At 40.6% G+C, this 18,070-nt stretch overlaps 1 protein-coding gene across 5 annotated transcripts in view; it reads right to left on the reverse strand.

Annotated features, from left to right (window-relative positions):
* Positions 1 to 18,070, reverse strand: part of IL7R (interleukin 7 receptor) — a 38,657-nt gene that overhangs the window by 3,269 nt on the left and 17,318 nt on the right. For 4 of the 5 annotated variants that reach the window (XM_075932542.1, XM_075932539.1, XM_075932541.1 and 1 more), the window contains 6 exons: positions 13,238 to 13,361; positions 9,529 to 9,680; positions 6,756 to 6,910; positions 5,577 to 5,775; positions 3,774 to 3,858; positions 132 to 207 (listed from right to left, as the gene is read on the reverse strand). In XM_075932542.1, coding sequence (XP_075788657.1) covers positions 132 to 207; positions 3,774 to 3,858; positions 5,577 to 5,775; positions 6,756 to 6,910; positions 9,529 to 9,680; positions 13,238 to 13,281 — 711 coding nt within the window. In that variant the 5' untranslated portion in view covers positions 13,282 to 13,361. Of the gene's footprint in view, positions 1 to 131; positions 208 to 3,773; positions 3,859 to 5,576; positions 5,776 to 6,755; positions 6,911 to 9,528; positions 9,681 to 10,099; positions 10,177 to 13,237; positions 13,362 to 18,070 lie in introns of those variants that run through there. The other variant, XM_025186005.2, reaches the window with a different exon arrangement.

The following is an 18,070-nucleotide window of genomic DNA, read 5'->3' on the forward strand; positions in this document are numbered from 1 at the left end:
CAAGTGAAATGATGAAATTTACAATTGACCCAAATGGACTGTGAATTTGGCAGGGCCCTAAATTGCATGTCAGAGTATTATTTATGTTCTCTGTACACAGACTCAGGTAATCACAGCAATGGAAGACATACCTTTTTTGGCTTCTTGCACAGTTGCTCCAAAGTTTTTTTATGATCAGGAAGTTCTGGCCAAAAAAGCGGCTTGATTCTAAAATGAGATAGGTTGTAACAACAAAAGTATTCAAGAAGGGATTGTGGCAATTTCCATAATTAAAGGCAGAGGGATGCAAATAAAGCACTTCGAAAGTGCAAATGAGCCCAGGATTTAAATATCCCGGGCTTCATTTGCATACTCACGTTCCAATGCTGTGCCGATCACACACCATTTCAAAAGTGAAAGTGCTGTGTAGCCCCGGTTCTGCCGACAGCGGGGAGCTTTTTCGACAGATCCTGTGCTCATTTTTTCTATTCTTGTAGACTATCTGGGTGTTTTGTATTATTCAGCATGAGATATATAAAACCATATCTGAACTCATTCTAACAGTAAAGCTAGAGGATGGACATGAGTGGTGTGGAATGTGTCTTTTTCCACTGCCTTTGAGTGATAAGATCTACTGTTACGTGAATAGACGTTTTCATATACAATGTTCTTCACAAACTATTGGCTAATTAACCCACAAAACACTGTAGTGATAGAGACAATTAGGTACATAGTTTCAGAGAGGTAATTCTGTTAGTCTGTATCTTTAAAAACAACTAGTAGTCTTAGAGACCAACAAATAGATTAGATCATGAGCTTCCATGGGTAAAACCCACTTCATCATATGAACTGGAGTGGAAATTGCAGAATTGAAGGTATATATAACAGCAAAAGTAGTTACCTGTTAATTGTAGGACCCGTGTTAATGAAGCTAATTAAGTAAGATGTATATGTCCCATTCATAGCTATTGATGTGAAAATATGAATATCAAAGACTGGGAAAATTGTCTTTGTAGTGTGTTAAACCAATTAATGTCTTTATTCAAGTCCAGGTTAGTAGTGTGAAACTTGAAATTAATTCTAGTTCAGCAGTCTCCAAAAATGACTACTTTAAAATCCATTACTGAATGTCCAGGGAGCTTAAAATGGTCCCCTTACATGTGCTATTATTCCTGATGTCTGAGTTGTGTCCATTTATCTTTTGTCACAAAGACTGTCCAGTTTGGCCAATATACATGGCAGAGGGGCATTGCTGGCACATGATGGCATATATCAAGTTAGAGGATGTGCAGTTCTATCAGCCACTTATGTGACTTATTTGGTCCTGTATGGTGTTGCTTGTATAAATATGCGGGCATAGTTGGCAACAAGGTTTGTTGCAGTGGTAGGTTCTTGGATGAGTATATCTGGGGTTTGGTGGTGTGGTTGCTGATAAGTATTTGCTTCAGGTGGGGGGCTGTCTGAAACTGGGGATTGGCCTGTTTCTGAAGTCTGTGAGAGTGAGGGATTGTTTTCCAGGACAGATTGTAGATCTGGGTGGGCAATAATTTTTAATGGGGGACCACTCCAAGATTTTGGCAAGTGATCAAGGGCCACATTTCTACCAAGGGGATTTGGGGTCTGGGATAGAGGCTGGGTGCAGAAGGGAGCTTGAGGTAGGAGACTAGGTGCAGGAGGGGGTGTGGAGTTTGAAGGGAAGTTTGGTTGAAGGAGGGGGTTGTGATCTGGGGCAGGGCAGAGGCTTGGGGTGCAGAGTCCAGGTGGGAGTACAGGTGCAGGAGAGAATTCTGACTTGAGGGAAGGGCTCTGGGACAGGGTGCAGGGCCTTGAAGGGAATTGTGACCTTGGTGAAGAGGGTACAGAGGGTTTGGGTGATGACTTGGGGCAGGGGAATGGGGTGCAGGGTCAGGGAGGGGCTATGGGTTCAGGAGAGGATTCTGGCCTTTCAGAGGGGCTGCAGAGTCTGGGAGTTGTGGCCTGAGAAAAAGGAGCACAGAGAGTCTGGAGGGTGGCCTGGGGCAGGTAGTTGGTGGGGAGAGGATGGGGGTGCCAGAGGTAGGCTGTGGCTGGGAGGCGCTTACCTAGGCAGCTCCCAGTCAGCAGTCCTGAAGGAACTTAAAGGCTTCAGTTGCAAGTTGCTCCATGTGGCTCTGCTCCAGCAGGGTGGAGGAGGCTTCATTGGCTGCCCCTGCTGCCAGAAAAATATCTCAACTACTATTAGTGAGAAATTGGCCAATGGGAGCTGAGAGATTTTGCTGAGGCATAGGACAAAGCACAAAGCCTCCCTCCTCACTCCGGGTATGTCTACACTACCACCCTAGTTCGAACGAGGGCGGTTAATGTAGTCAGTCGAAGTTGCAAATGAAGCCCGGGATTTAAATATCGCAGGCTTCATTTGCATTTTGCCGGGTGCCGCCATTTTTAAATCCCCGATAGTTCGGACTCCGTGCTCGCGGCTACACGCGGCACGGATTAAGTAGTTTGAATTAGGCTTTCTCCTCGTGGAATGAGGTGTAACGGTAGTTTGAATTAGAAAGCCTAATTCGAACTACCTACTCCATACCGCGTGTAGCCGTGGGCACGGAGTCCGAACTACTGGGGATTTAAAAATGGCGGCATCCGGCAAGATGCAAATGAAGCCTGGGATATTTAAATCCTGGGCTTCATTTGCAACTTCGATTGACTACATTAACCACCCTAGTTCGAACTAGGGTGGTAGTTTAGACATACCCTCTCAGAACACAGCAGCCACATTCAATGTGACTGCTGCTGTGCTTTGCTTAAGGGTCCCAGCGAGGCAGCTGTGGGCTGGATCCATTGACTTGATGGGCCGGATCTGGCCCACTGGCAGCCTCTTGCCCACCCCAGCTGTAGATTGTCAGTTGACAGGTTACTGCTTTTGCTGTTATATATGCCTTGTATTCTGCAATTTCCACTCGGATTCATCTCATGAAGTGGATTTTACTCACAAAAGCTCATGATGTAATATATTTATTAGCCTCTAAGGTGCCCCTGGACTATTCAATGTAAGTTAATCATGTTAATCCTATTTTCCAACACGATTTGAGGGAAAGAGCCTAAGCACCCAATTTATCAATGTGATCATGAGTTTTGGATGCCACTTTCATCAGGTGTTCAACTTATGACATCTAAGTCCTGTTTTTTCAAAGGTGTTCAGTAGCTGGAATTTCAGCTGAAAATGAGAATCACAGATGTTCAGCATCACAGTAAATCAGTCTATCAAGTTGGGTCCCAGAAGTTTGAGGAAATCAAAATTAGTGCCACCTTGGAACAGTTTCGTTTACAAGCTCTAGACTGACAATCGCTGCTGTGGCTGTGGATCATGGGAAGAGTGGTAAACTCCCCGGTAACCATCTTCCAACCATGACTTTATAGGTCAGGGCTTTATAGGTGAAAGCCTGCACCACGGATTCCTCTCAGAAGCTTATTGGAAGTCAGATAAGACCATAGAAGACTTGCCTAATGTGTTCCCATTGAACCATGTTACTCAATAAGCAGCCTGCAGAATTTTGTACCACCTTCAGAATGACCCTAGGATGTAGAGCATGTGACAGCAAGCTAATCTGGAAGTGTAAAGGCACCATCCAGTCTAATTTTGCCCACCTCTTATCTTACCTTATTTCCTTTCTCCCTTCTCTGATTTATGCATGTTCACATTGCAGGAGAGGCCAGGGGATGGGGTGAGAATTGTTAGACAGTGTAAAAAGAGGAGATAAGGTCTCCACAGTACAATTAGCTTAATACACTTTTGAGGAAAGATGATTCAAATTTACCTGGTTTCCCAAAAGATCAAGACAGGTATGATAAACAACAAAACGAAAGTCACAGTAGATATTGTAACCACGAGCATTCCGATGCCTAACCAAAACAAAAAAAACCAATAAATACCAAAGTGGGTGTCAGAAGGGAGCTGTGTTATTTTGCTTTAGCAAAAACAACAAATAGTCCTGTGGTGCTTTATTTAATACTAACACATTTACTTTAGCATAAGCTTTTAGAGGCTGAAACCCAGTTTGTCAGATGCATGAAGCGGAATCTTCAGTTTGGCAGGACTAGATACACATGTGTAAAGATGGGAGTGTTACACTGCTATGCAGAAGACCAGTGCTAACCAAGTCAATTCAATGAGTGTGGATGTGGCCCATTCCCAACAGTTGATCAGAAGTTGAGAATACAAGAAGAAGGGAAATTGCTTTTTCTAGTGAGCTAGCCACTCCCAGTCTTTATTAAGACCCACTCTGATAGTGTCAAACTTGTTTATTCTATATGTAGTTATTATTGTCCACTATCACGACAAAGTCTTTTTTAAGAAAAACAACCTAACATTACTGGGGGATATTGACATATTTTATAGAGTTTGGAATTATGTATTGATTCAGCTACCTCAATTCTCCCATCCATCTGAAGAGGGGAAAAGGTGGTTTTTAGCACCTTGATCTTTGGCTAAACACCAGGCTAGTCTCCTAGTCTAGATTAGAATAGTTTGAAGGCTGTTCTAAACTGCATTGGCTGCCTATGGCATCAGGAAAACAATGCCATTTCATCTGAGGTATCGCTCCACTGATTTATGCCCTGCCTTGGGGAATTTGAGGAATTTAAAGATGGTGTAGAGCAACTTTTGCATATCTACCTTGGGGGGTGTACTGATTATATCTCAGCCAAAACTCAGGATCAAACCCTTTGATGGAGAAGGACATATTTTCAACCTTCTGTAGCTCAGCAACAGCAGCCGATAGCCTTCACAGGCCCCCGAGCAAGGTGTGTTTTTTTTTGGGGGGGGGGTGATGGCTTCGTGCTCCCAGAAGAGAGTGGGACTGAGTGAAGAAGGGGCGGAGCCAAGGGCAACCAGTCCCAAGCACTACATTTGTGTGTGCTCTCAAACATGTGAGAATGTGCACCCCAATATAGATAAAAACTGAGCTGTGGGCACTCTGCTGATCACCTGGACAGCATTTGAATCTCTCCTGAGCCGCTGCACAAGCACACAGCTTACCAGAGATCACTGCTGGTCAGTGTTTGTCCCAGGTTTTGCTGTTGTATGCAACTGAAATGGTTAAATTTCCTCCACAATGTAGTTTGTGATTAAAATGAGATAACTGCATTTTACAGTGGGCAATATTAAGATGGATCCTTCTGTACAGCTCAAACTCTGCTATGGCTAACATGTTGGGTGAAAATTGCCCTATATCTTTGGAGCCTCATCAAGTCATCAAAAAAACTGAATGGGACCCCTTCTGTCCACATTGTGCCATCCTTAGTATAAACAGGATGCAATCAGGCACTGTTATCCCTGTTTCAAATTCAGATGGCTTTGGGAAGGAACCAACAGGCTCAGAACTAGGACAGGCAGCTCCTATGTCAGTCTCCCTCCAGAAGCCAGTGCAGGGAAAAGGCAGAAGCATGTGAAGGGTATAAAGGTGGCCGGTGGAGCATCATTGGCAGCTGGCACAGGAAGCAGGACTAGGGCTAGATAGAGAATCAGGGAGTCATTAGGAGCCCCTGATTCTTTGCCTCACCTCACATCTGATCTGCTTTACTAAGTGACTTAGTCGGGTTTTAGGCTTTTGCAAACTTACTGAAGTTGGATTCCTGTGGCTTATCTTCCCGTTCGAGATGTCCCACTGCATTTTTGAAGTATTCAGAGGAGCTCCATTCACTCCAGAAACCCTTGAAAAACTTGCCATCAGGCTTTGATCGCACTTTCACTTCATAACTTGCACCCTTCTGAAGGTTTTTTCCCAGTAATTTTATCTGAAGATACTGAGAATCTATTGTCTAAAGAGTGAAAGATCTGATTATTTTTTGTCAGAATGGAAAATTATATTTTTCATGGTAAGGGAAAGGTTATGTATGTGCAAATCATCTTGGTAGGGAGGATTTATGGACTCTGAAACCTTCACTATCTAACAGGGACAATTGCCCTACTTTAAATGTGAGTACAGCCCAGTAACAGTTCAGGGAAATGCATATGCATAGGAGAGCAATACACAATCAATTATTCACAGTGCAGATACTGCCCAGCCAGAGCATTTCCAAAGGGCAGGACAATTCTCTTTACTGTGAAATAGGGCTAAAGAAATAGACTCTGCTCTTACATGACAAATTTTATTCAAAATCCTAGCTATTCAGAGCATAGATGATTGGTGCCCGTGGAGGAGGGGATGCAGCGAGAGTCTCCCAGAAGAACAGGGGCATGAGGGGGCACCCCATTTAGCAATTTCAATTTTGGCAAGGATACAGATGAGCAGTACAGGGAGAGCCCAGAGACCTGGCAATTTAAAAGAGACCGGGGCTCCCTGCTGCCATTGTTGCTACTACCCCACTGTAACTATACATATTTAAATATGGTAATGAAAAGCATATGTATAATGCAACCTATCTATTGATATGTATATAAAATACAAATAAAAATGTAACAAGGATCACAATTATTAGCATTTAGCATTGATTTCATGTCTTCTGTTTTCATTGCAATAAGCATTAATCAATCAATCAACCAATCAATTCTAGACACTCCTGTGAAGGAGATATTGCAAGTGGTCAAATGGATTCAGACTATTTTCAGTCATTATCAGTCTGGAATGGATTTGAAATGGTAACCTAGAAGTGAATGATCTATTCACAATTACTGCTGTTTTCAAACTTTCCGCTAAGGGACAATAGATATTAAGTACATTGTTTGCATATAGCATTAGTACTTCTCCTAAGCTAGGCTTTGGCAGTTAGAAAGAAAATCAGTATACATTTTAACTTACATTCCAAGTCCCATTTCCCTCATGATAGGCTATTTCATGTATTAATTTGTCCTTTAGATATTTCTTCCTTGTGTGTGGTGTACTGTATTGAATAAGATACTCATCTGCATCCTTTTGGAATGTGATATTTATGCCATATGGAGCCTCAGGTTTCACTGTAAGTGATGATATGGGGAAAACAAGTCAATATATCACACAGTGAACAACCCTTATATGTATCTTTTTAATAAGTCAATATACTTAAAAAAAAAAAAGACTTCAAAACAACCGCTAGGAAGTTCTCACTTGCCCCAGAGGAGCATCCCAGCAAGTGGCTGGCCCAGGATTGGAGAAGTGCAATGGTGAACTACATGTCAGCTTTGTACCTCCTTCCAGAGCTATTCTGTGTGCTTCTCAGTCATAGCTCAGACTACAATCTGGCACCACAGCAGGCCTGTGGTGCCTGCTGTAGAGATAATGCCCCCCGCATTGTAACATTACTTCATTGGAAAGTAATTCCAAAACACGTACCAGTAAAAAAATGAGCTTTACCTGATCAGTACTGTGAGACTGGGTCCACTCTTCAGATTTTGAAATACCACCATGGCATTTCAGTAAACAATATGCCATAAATTGCTATGCCTGTCACTTCTGTTGTAAGTATAAATAGTCTTGTGGCTTCTCTTTCCCTTAGTGATAGGCTTGCCGTAATGAAGGCAGTGTGGAAGTGATAAGGTCATCTAAGTATAAGGTGAAAAAAACTGGTGTCTTTCCAGATCTAATTAGGGCTAATCAGTAATAAGGGGAAAGTTTTGAATCTTCAACCAAATTTCTTTTGTTGATCTCAAAGCTTTGATACTCTTTCTGGCCAATTCCTTTGTTATTGTTGGAATAAAAAATCTATATATTTTTTAATATTATATTGATGGGAGCAGTCCTGCTAGTAGTGTGAGAAGCAGCAGTTTCTGTCCCAGAGTGGACCTTGCTCAAACAGAATGTTCAGTTCTTTCAGGGATATCACTTGGGGGGGATTTTCCTAACTAGAAAATGAAGTCATGCCAGTTCATATGAAATCTCCAGTTGTGTCATAACATGACCTCACTCTCTAGTGAAGCCAATAGGGGCCTGATCTTAATTAGATTTAGCGGAAGTACACGGCCAAGCGTACTAAGTGCCTAATAAATTCTTAATTTAGAACTTTTGCCCCCATAATTATCTGGGAAATACTTTCAGTGTGGACAGTCTGGTCATACACCAAATTTGAAGGTGTTCTCATGTAGTCATTTTCATGTATGAATAAACATTGACTTTTTATAAGAAAAATTTATTCTCCATCACACACTATAGCCATAAATGAAAAATTAGAAAAGGGAACTCTCTCAAGCTATTCATAAACAATTTATCTCTGGGCTAAAAGCCAAGGATGGAAAGTTTCATACTCAAAGGAGAATGTTTCAGAAAGATATGCAAGTGTATAAATAATAGGGACAGCTGAACACAATTGAATTGAAACCCCTTATTCTTCAGAGGATTGTCTGACCAACCCATTATTTGCCCAGTGTCTTGAGGATTAAACACACATTAGCATTTGCTGTACAGCGCAGTGTATAAAGCTGAACAGAATAGAAGTGAATTCAAGAATCAAGGGTCCTCACATGAGAACATACTGACAAGGGGCCCCAAATATTTAAGGGACTGTTAGCTTTGAGAGTGAATCAATTAATCTTAACAGTATCAATGATATACAGGGAAGGACGACAGTGTCTCAGGAACCTATGAACCAAATCATTAGAGCACAATATCAGAACAATGAATTGTGTCTGGAACCAGATAAGAAGCCAACATAGAATATGGAGAATTGTTGTAATGTGCTTCCAGTCCCAGTACAGCAGTCAGACTACTGTACTTTGCACTAGTTGGAGTTTCTAGGTGAGTGGTGGGCAACCTGCAGACCATCGAGAATCTATGTATGGCCCACAAGACATTTTGTTTATCCCTTCTCACACACAGAGTTGCCAGATTCCACAAGTTTTCATCCATGAAGTTTTTTCCCTTTTGGTTTTATTAAAGTGATACACTGGAAAAGGCTAGGGGACCTGAGGTAAGGGGCGTGCTGTTTGTATACAATACTCACTGTGAGAGCCAAGCACTTCCTATGCATCCAGTCAAAGCGCTGCTGTGGTTCAATCAGTACGTGCCACGAATTCTAGGTATGCAAGTGCAGTTAAAAAAAGCTACCCTATCTTGGGAGACTGTCTTGGTAATGACAATCTTGTGGCCCACTCACTAGCCTACGCTGCCCATCGCTGTTCTAGCTGATCTCCAAGCATATCTTCATGTGGAGTTGATAAAGTAAGGATAATTGCAGGAAGGCAAGCATCCCAATTGGTTACTGTCACAGCCACCTTGGATTTTGGAAGTAACTGATCATCTAACAACAGCCCTAAATCACAAAGCTTCTTGGCAAAGGAAGACAAACCTTTCAGAGCAGTATCTGCTATCCACAAGTCTCTCCACTGATTGGAGTAGATTAAAAGCAAAGGAGAATAGGCAAGCATCTAAGTCCTCTATACTGAATGAAGTACAATCATGTCTAATTTGATGGGAGGGATTAGTAAGGAATATCCACATATTTTCTGTGCTTAGGGCCACAAATTGTTTTAATTCGCCATGTCTTGACCCCTCAGTCACTTATCATCTTCTCCAACTTTATCTGGAGTGAATGTTGGATTTGGCACAATTTTTTTCAATCGTTTACACTTTTTACTACTGGGTAAAGCATTTGGCCTCTTACCAATATCAGTTACAGTCACTCTCTTGCAGTCCTTTCTCTTAGACTCAAGGACCACACAAATCTCCTTACACGAGATGATTTCGTAGATATACAAAAAATATGTGCTTCCTTGTTTCTCCATAGTTGAACATATACGCTCTTCGGAGGTGGTGCTGTTGATCCAACGTGACACAGAGTTAGTTTCTTCTCAGTTGTAATGAAAAAAAAATCCTTAAATATTTTCCCAACATATCTGATTTTAGATTTTTGAGTTCCAAGACACTTAGGTCTATAGAGCAAAACACAAGCTCAATTCTACATGCAACTACTAAGCCCATAGTGAAGTATTTGCAATCAAACAGCATTTATTTGAAACCAAAGAAATGAGACACACTTGTAAGTAATTTTGTAATATTGGTTTGAACAATTGGTCCCTACAATGGGACTTTTAAAATGCATGTGTATTGTTTATTTTAACATAGCTAAGAAAGAACATAGAAAAGGAAGTTCTGTAACCTGGAGTAGAGTGCCATTATCAGATTACGGAATAAGATACTATGCCATGTAAATAAGGGAATCACAGTATGGATACCGTTTTTTAATTCTGGATCTCTGGGTGAAGTGATCAAAAGGTATATCTGTGAAATCACATTAGAAGTTCTAGCAGGGCTGTTTAAGGAAAACAGAGAAGAGATTTTATCATTTAATTTGAGATGTTAGTGTTAAAATAACTTTTTTTTTAAATAGATTTTATCACAATTTTAAAATACAAATAAGCCTTGTGGGGGCTAATCCTATTTAAGTCAATGGCAAAACTTCCTATTGATGTCAGGAGAAGTATAATCATCATGTTAATTAAACAATAATTATAATAAATTAGGGAAAACGTTAGATGATACTGGTTCATTTTGATAAGCTGGCTGTGATTACACTTTTTTGAACCACACTTGATTATCTGTGCCGTTCACAGCTCAACAAAGCTCACAGTATGTAGGGAGTATTAAAAGTAGACAATGAGCACAGATTAGGGATTTTAAAAGGTTGTAAAATGAAATAATTTGTGGCAGACAAAAAGACAATAGAGGTAGGGAGTGTTGTGTGGTGTATCTCAGGAAAATGCACTGCATAACAGAAGAAGTTTGGTTCAGAAGGCTAGAAGTTGGGAAAAAAAGAGTGGCCCAGGGTGACTGGCCCCTTTAAGATAGAGTGGAGTCCAGTTCACCAGTGACTGATCAGCTGCCTCCTAACGGGGCTTTGACAGAGAGTACTCAGGTTCTTGGAAGGGGAGATTGGCTGATGAGTGCTGTCTGAGAGTGTGAGAGAAGTCAGAGATAGGAAGCAGTAAAGAAGAGCTACAGGAGATCTTGCAAACAGAGCTGAGCTCTAAGGAGAGCTGGTTCAGAATTATGGAAGAGAACTGAGCCAAGAACCAAAGCTGTAAACCCCTGACAAGGAACAGGCCTGGACAGTGGCAAAAGGGAAAGATCCTGCTTGGTCAGTGGAAGCAAGAACATGGACCCCGGAGGGATGTGCCCTGAACAAGGCAGGGAGCCCACAGCATGAAAGTCTAAGTGCAGGAGTGCGGTAGAACCCCCAGAATAAGGGATCAGTTCTGGTAACTTATTCCCTGAATAGGGTTGGACTGACACGCAGGAAAAGTATCAGGAGAGGAACAGGAGTTGCCATTTTTGAGATACAAAAAATTGAGACTTCCAGAATGATCCTGAGCCCATAAAACTGGACTGTTGGCAGCATGCAGAGAGCAGCCTCCCTGTTTTCCTGGGATAGTTATTTCAAAAAAGGCACCAGGCTTGGAAAACCTGAGCTAAGTGGAACACTGAGATGCTCTCTTGGGCTACATCTAGACAGCAGATCTTCCAGAAAAACTTCTTTCGAAAGGGAGCGCCCACAAAGCAAAAGTGCAGGGAAAAAGCAATCTGCTTTTTAGAAAGATAGTGTCCACATTGATTGGATGCTATCTCGCATTTAAACTGTGATTACTATGGACGGAGTGGTCACCAGTGCACCTGTGCTTTTCCCTGGAGGCCTCTTCTTTAGAAAAAAATCCCTCTTCCCCATCCAAAATCACCTTTTCCGAAAGAGCCTTTTTGGAAAAAGGTATCTTCCTTGTAGAAAGAGGTTTACTGCTGACTGAAAAACCTCTTTGTTCTTTCAACTTTCTGTCAAAATAGTACAATTGCAATTTGGACGTAAGTGTAGTTTTTCTGGAAAAATGGCCATTTTTCCGGAAAAACTCTGCAGTGTGGACATACCCCAATTGTAGGGGTCTGTGGTAGTAGTCAGGAGTCTGGTCACTCTTTTGAAGTGAGGCTAGGTGAGGGAGGCCTTGGATCAGGGTAAAAGTAATAGGCTACACAGTGCTACCAGTGATTTTTGGTGAGGGACTTGCAAATTCTGTCCCTGAAGAAGGGATTGGAAAAACTGTTGAATGTTTATTGAGAATAGATTTATTACAAAGGTTTTGGGGGAATTACTCCACTAGTGTCTCTAAATGTTATGTCCAGAGGTGGTCTTTCTAATGGGCACTGAAAGACTGTACTTTCAGGGGCTAAAGAAAGAGGAAACTGAGGCAGGGTATGGCTGTCATACAACTGATTATAAAGATGATTTTGAGAAAAATCTTCCCTAATTAAAAAAAATTACATCCTGACAATGAACAATTAGTGTGAAATACCTTTAATCCATAGATACAAATGCTCTTTTTCAAAAGGTGAGACCAGGAGAAAGAACTCGATCTAGCAATATGAGGAGGTACAGTTCTGAAATTATGAAGTAATTTGGCAAAACAACAGTCTAATAAATATTGAAGACCATGTCAGACATTGTTGGAAATTTTTTTCCAGCAGATTCTTGGAAGTCATAGTCATGCAACATTAGTGATAATTATGCATGTAGGAAACCAAAAATACAATGCATTTTATTATTAATCAAATCAGCTAATGAATCTCTATTTTCTAAAATGATAATTTTTAAGCTGATTATTTCCATGGATTGGAAGCACTGTGTCTTAATTTTTATTTTATTTTCCAGGAAAATAGAATTATTCTAACTAATGAGAAAACAAGTCAAACAACTATTAGATGCTGAACAATCCACCTCTTTGCTGATGGAAAACTGATTGCAGTTTCAGGAAAAAGAAGCCAAAGGATAAAGCGAAAGTAAACCTAGGAACCAAAAGTCTGACAAAAATTTGCCTCTGTGACAAAAACAGAGTTAAAAATATTGCTTTGACCCCATCTCGAAGCATTTTGTTGAGAACTGAGCACATCTTTGTACAGGCAGTCCCCGACTTACGCGGATCCGACTTATGTCGGATCCGCAGTTACAAATGGGGCTGTTCTTGCCCCGGAGGACGCGGGCAGACGCCCGCATCCTCTGGGGCGAGAAAAGCTGCTCTGCGTCTCCCTGGTCTGCTGAACTCAGTGGCAATACTCCCATTTTGCACCATGACCAGGTAGACTCAGGCTCAGTCGGAGCAGGATCAAGCCCCTTGTCTACAATACAAAGTTTACAAAGTGAACAAAAAATCCTTTCAGCTGATTTATTTTCCTATTTGGGGGTTGGATTCTGACTCACGGAACTCTTGATTTTCCAGAAAATTGTATTCAAAATTAATACTAAACTCAAAATCAGATTTTTCCCCAGTTGTTCCATCCATGCATTCCAACCTGTAGTACTGTGATTGCAGACATATAGTATAGTTTCTTACCATACTGTAAGATTAATGTTAGTGCTGTTAAGGTTCACCTCCATGAAGTTGCATGTTAGACTGTGGCTGAATTCCTTAATTTCCAGTTGGCTGAAACATTCAGTTTCAAGGTCTAAGTCATCACCTATACAAAAAATGTATGGAATAATAATTAAGCAAATTTGTTTGAAATACAATTTAGTAGTCTCATTATGAAACAGGATCTTTTCTTAAAAGTTGCTTTACAGGAGTTTAAGTTCAACATTTCAGTTTTATAACAATAGGTTTTTTTCTTTTTTCTGGGTTTATTAAATGGCAACTCACTGCACAAAGGGTAAATTCCACACATTGTGACACTCATACTCAAGGAGAAAATGGATAGCTAGGCTGCGTCTACACTGGCATGATTTTGCGCAAATACTTTTGAAGGAAAAGATTTTCTGTTAAAAGTATTTGCACAAGAGAGTGTCTTCACTGGCATGTGCTTTTGCGCAAAAGATGTTAACGTTGTCTGTCTACAATGGCCTCTTGTGCAAGAATACTTGTGTAAGAGGGCTTATTCCTGAGCGGGAGTGTCAGAGTATTTGCGCAAGAAGCACTGATTTCGTACATTAGAACGTCAGTGTTCTTGCGCAAATACTCGTGGCCAGTGTAGACAGACGGCAAGATTTTACACAAAATCTTGCCAATGTAGACACAGCCCTAGTGTATCAACTGTTACTTGCCATCATTCAGGGGCTAAAATTGTTTTAGAGAGTCTAGTCTTGGCTTTTACCATTAATCATAGCACAAAAGAGTGAGTACTGATTTAATCTTGGAAGCCCTCTATACATTGAACTCCCTTTGATCTATGCAATATACGTACAGTGTGTTGTTACAGTACTGAATGTTAATTTGCATGAATTTGAGAAAGCCATATTGTTCACAGGTAGTCATATATTAATTGTAAGAATCATGTACAAACCTCCTACCAAGAGCAAAATGGGAACCATTTTCAAAAACTGCCAGCATTTTCTAGAATTCATGATATTATGATTTTGAAGGCGTGATATCTCATGACATGCTCGGCATAGCAAGAAATATGTAAAGAGTGCCAGTAACAAACCAGGAACCCCAGAATCTCTAGTCTTAAGTCTTATATGGAAAATTAGCTTCACTGACACATCCTAGACTCCATTTCTCACACAACATCAAAAAAGTTACTGTTTGGGACTGAAATAGAAGGGCCAAAACCTAGAACTTTTCTATACTAGGGCTAATGGTTTTGATGTTTTAAACTGACCTAAGCCCCTTATTATTCTGATGCAGCACATCTACTTTGAATGATACACCAAAGTAAATACATTATTGTAGCTAAACAGGTACAAATAATAGTTGTCTAGACAGGCCCAAGTTGTCTGAGACCACTCATAGTCTACAAGGGATCATTGTAATCACTAGTCTGACCTCCTGCATTTAGACCGCAGGACTTCCCCAAAATAACGCCAACATCAAATCGTTTAAAAAGACATCCATTCTTAATTAAAAATAGCCAATCATGGAGGAGCCACCATGACCGTTGGGAAATTGTTCCAATGGTTAATTACCCTCACAATAAAAAATATGCACTTTATTTCCAGTCTGAAGGTGTCTAGCATCAACTTCTAGCCACTGGATCACGTTATACCTTTCTCTGCTAGATTGAAGAACCCATTATTAAACATTTGTTCTCTATGTAGGTACTTATAGATGGTGATTAAATGACCTTCTAACTTGTTCTTTGTTAAACTAAGATTTTGCTCCTTGAGTCTATCACTATTGAGCATGTTTTCTATTCCTTTCACCCTTTCTAGTCCTTGCAGCTCTTCTCTGAGCCCTCTACAATTTGTCAATAGCCTATCTATAGCTTGTGCCCTCCCTCCCGCCCCAAAAAAGTATGTGAAATGGAACCAATACTTGTGTTTTGCTGTCAGATTATTAACAAGAGATAGAAAATTAAGGCTCAGTTTTTAGAGATCTCCTTTCAAATCACCTTATGCTGATGCATTCGATTGAGCACTTCAGCACATTTTTACTGTGCCATCTGTTTCTGTCAAATGTCATACCATTAGGTTTGCAGGGAAATCTTGAACTTCTTGTCACATAACACAGTTTCTTCAAAGTTTGCCTTGATGAGTCATAAAACAATTGCTGTTTGACTGGATAAGCGTTTCATGTCAAAAGCTCTTGCGTGTCAAACCAGGGATAGCAAAATAAACAAACTTCTGAGAGAAATAATTCCATCCCAAGTTCAGCAGAACTGACAGTGAAGGGTTAGATTGTGAATGGCCCCAGGGCAAGTCCACCGGGAGGAATGGAAAGAGCTTTCTCCCCTTGGTATCTGTGCACAGAAGCCAGCAAGAATGTGGGTAAGAAGGAATAGCACTGTTCTCTGTAGTGGGCCCTGTGAGCATTAGCTGTCTGAAAGCCGGGCTGTATTAACTTCTGTTCCTTCCTGCTTTCTGGGGATGGGAACGATGAAATATAAAGCGCTGTCCTCCAAAGCCCCATCCTTGGCCCACTATCTTCTAACTTAAGGGAACTGAATGCTGAAGAAAGATGTAGGACTGATGCCCTTGCAGAATTTGGTTCTTTTTATCCACAGAACAGGTACAGCCTGGGAAGCAGCCCTGCCAATGTGCCTCAACTCTGAAGTGAAGGGAGTATCGCTGGAGATGAGGTATTATTCATTATTATTTATATTACACTAGTGCCTTTGAGACCTCAGTTAAAAGCCAGAGCCCCATTGTACTAGACATCGTGCACACATATATTGTAAAAGATAGCACAATGTTAAAAGGATGTTTTCTCTAAGGCTATATCTACACTATGTGTTTTCTCGGCAAAAAAAAAATGCTAACAAGGGACTCATTTGCATGAGCTGTGATTTCATTTGCATATTTTCTGCCTCTCCACTGCTTGTTATAGCACAAAATCCCTTAGCGCAAAAATGGATGGGCAGAAAATATGCAAATGAGATCGCGACCCAAGGAAATTAGTCTCTCATTATCAAGAAAACTCGTAGTTTAGACTTAGCCAAAGTCTAGCACTACATCCAATGTGTAGGGGCAATGGGCCAATCAGTCGCAGTAATCATTCTGTGTCCATTCCATTTTTGGTTCCTTTGCAGATAAACGCCGCAAGCTTGCCACTTTGTGCCAACAGTAGTGGAAATAGTTTTTCTTACATGGACATCTGGCACTGAAGTAAGGCATTTATTTCACCAAGGCCATTAAAGAGAGGCAGTTTCCAGTCAGTACTAGTTCAGAACTGGCTTTGGACTGATTGAATAGAGGTGGAAGTCTACCTAAAGCAAAACGGCAGTGTGAAATGTCTTGCGTTGAATGCCTGCACTGAGAATGCAACTTTTTTGAATCATCAGAAGTATATGTAGTAGTTAAAAATGATCAATTAAAATATTAGATTAATAATTAACATGCAATATCTGATTTAAAAAGAATATTCTTGTACTCTTTCAATATAAATACATGAATATTCTAATATGAATATAAAATGTATTGATTACTCATTTACATCTGTGTTTAATTGTTAAGTGGCTGCAGGATCAGGGTCTTAAATTGCCATAGACTAAAATGATTATTACATTGAACCATGAGGGCTATTTTGAGTCGTCTTCCAGATTAAAAGTGGTAGTTGAGCTTTAACCGTTGATAGATATAAATGCAATTATGTATTATTTGCTAACCACCAACAACTTGCTTGATACTGTACGAGAAAAAAATAAAAGGCACTCCCTGCCCCAAACAGATTGCAATGCAAAGGGTCAGTCCACAAACCTTTACTCATGTGACTGGTCTATATACAAAGTGGGACTACTCACAGTTTTCAGAATCAAGACCTAGCAGACAGATGCAAAGGAAGCAAGTTGCAGAGTCAAACAGAAGAGGTGTTAAATATTTCCTCCCCCTCTTTCTGTGTCTCCAACTCCTCCACACTAATACACTAAAATCATTCGGGGGCAGACTAGTCGTTGAATGATGTGGGCTAGTGTTTCTGAGTTTCTGTGATGCCTTGCTTCCCTTTCAGTGAACCACCACATAAACACAAATCTATTTAGTGACTCTTTTTTGTATTGTTGCTGCCACCATGAAGTATTTATTCACTCCTTGGCTCCTCTAGACTTTTAAAGTTAAACAAGTGGAATCTTCAGTTTGGCAGGACTAGATACACATGTGTAAAGATGGGAGTGTTACACTGCTATGCAGAAGACCAGTGCTAACCAAGTCAATTCAATGAGTGTGGATGTGGCCCATTCCCAACAGTTGATCAGAAGTTGAGAATACAAGAAGAAGGGAAATTGCTTTTTCTAGTGAGCTAGCCACTCCCAGTCTTTATTAAGACCCACTCTGATAGTGTCAAACTTGTTTATTCTATATGTAGTTATTATTGTCCACTATCACGACAAAGTCTTTTTTAAGAAAAACAACCTAACATTACTGGGGGATATTGATATATTTTATAGAGTTTGGAATTATGTATTGATTCAGCTACCTCAATTCTCCCATCTGTCTGGAGAGGGGAAAAGGTGGTTTTCAGCGCCTTGATCTTTGGCTAAACACCAGGCTAGTCTCCTAGTCTAGATTAGAATAGTTTGAAGGCTGTTCTAAACTGCATTGGCTGCCTATGGCATCAGGAAAACAATGCCATCTCATCTGAGGTATGCAACTGAAATGGTGAAATTTCCTCCACAATGTAGTTTGTGATTAAAATGAGGTAAAATGCATTTTACAATGGGCAATATTAAGATGGATCCTTCTGTACAGCTCAAACTCTGCTATGGCTAACATGTTGGGTGAAAATTGTGAGTACAGCCCA

Source organism: Pelodiscus sinensis, chromosome 6 (assembly GCF_049634645.1).
Source record: "Pelodiscus sinensis isolate JC-2024 chromosome 6, ASM4963464v1, whole genome shotgun sequence".
NCBI lineage: Eukaryota > Metazoa > Chordata > Testudines > Trionychidae > Pelodiscus > Pelodiscus sinensis.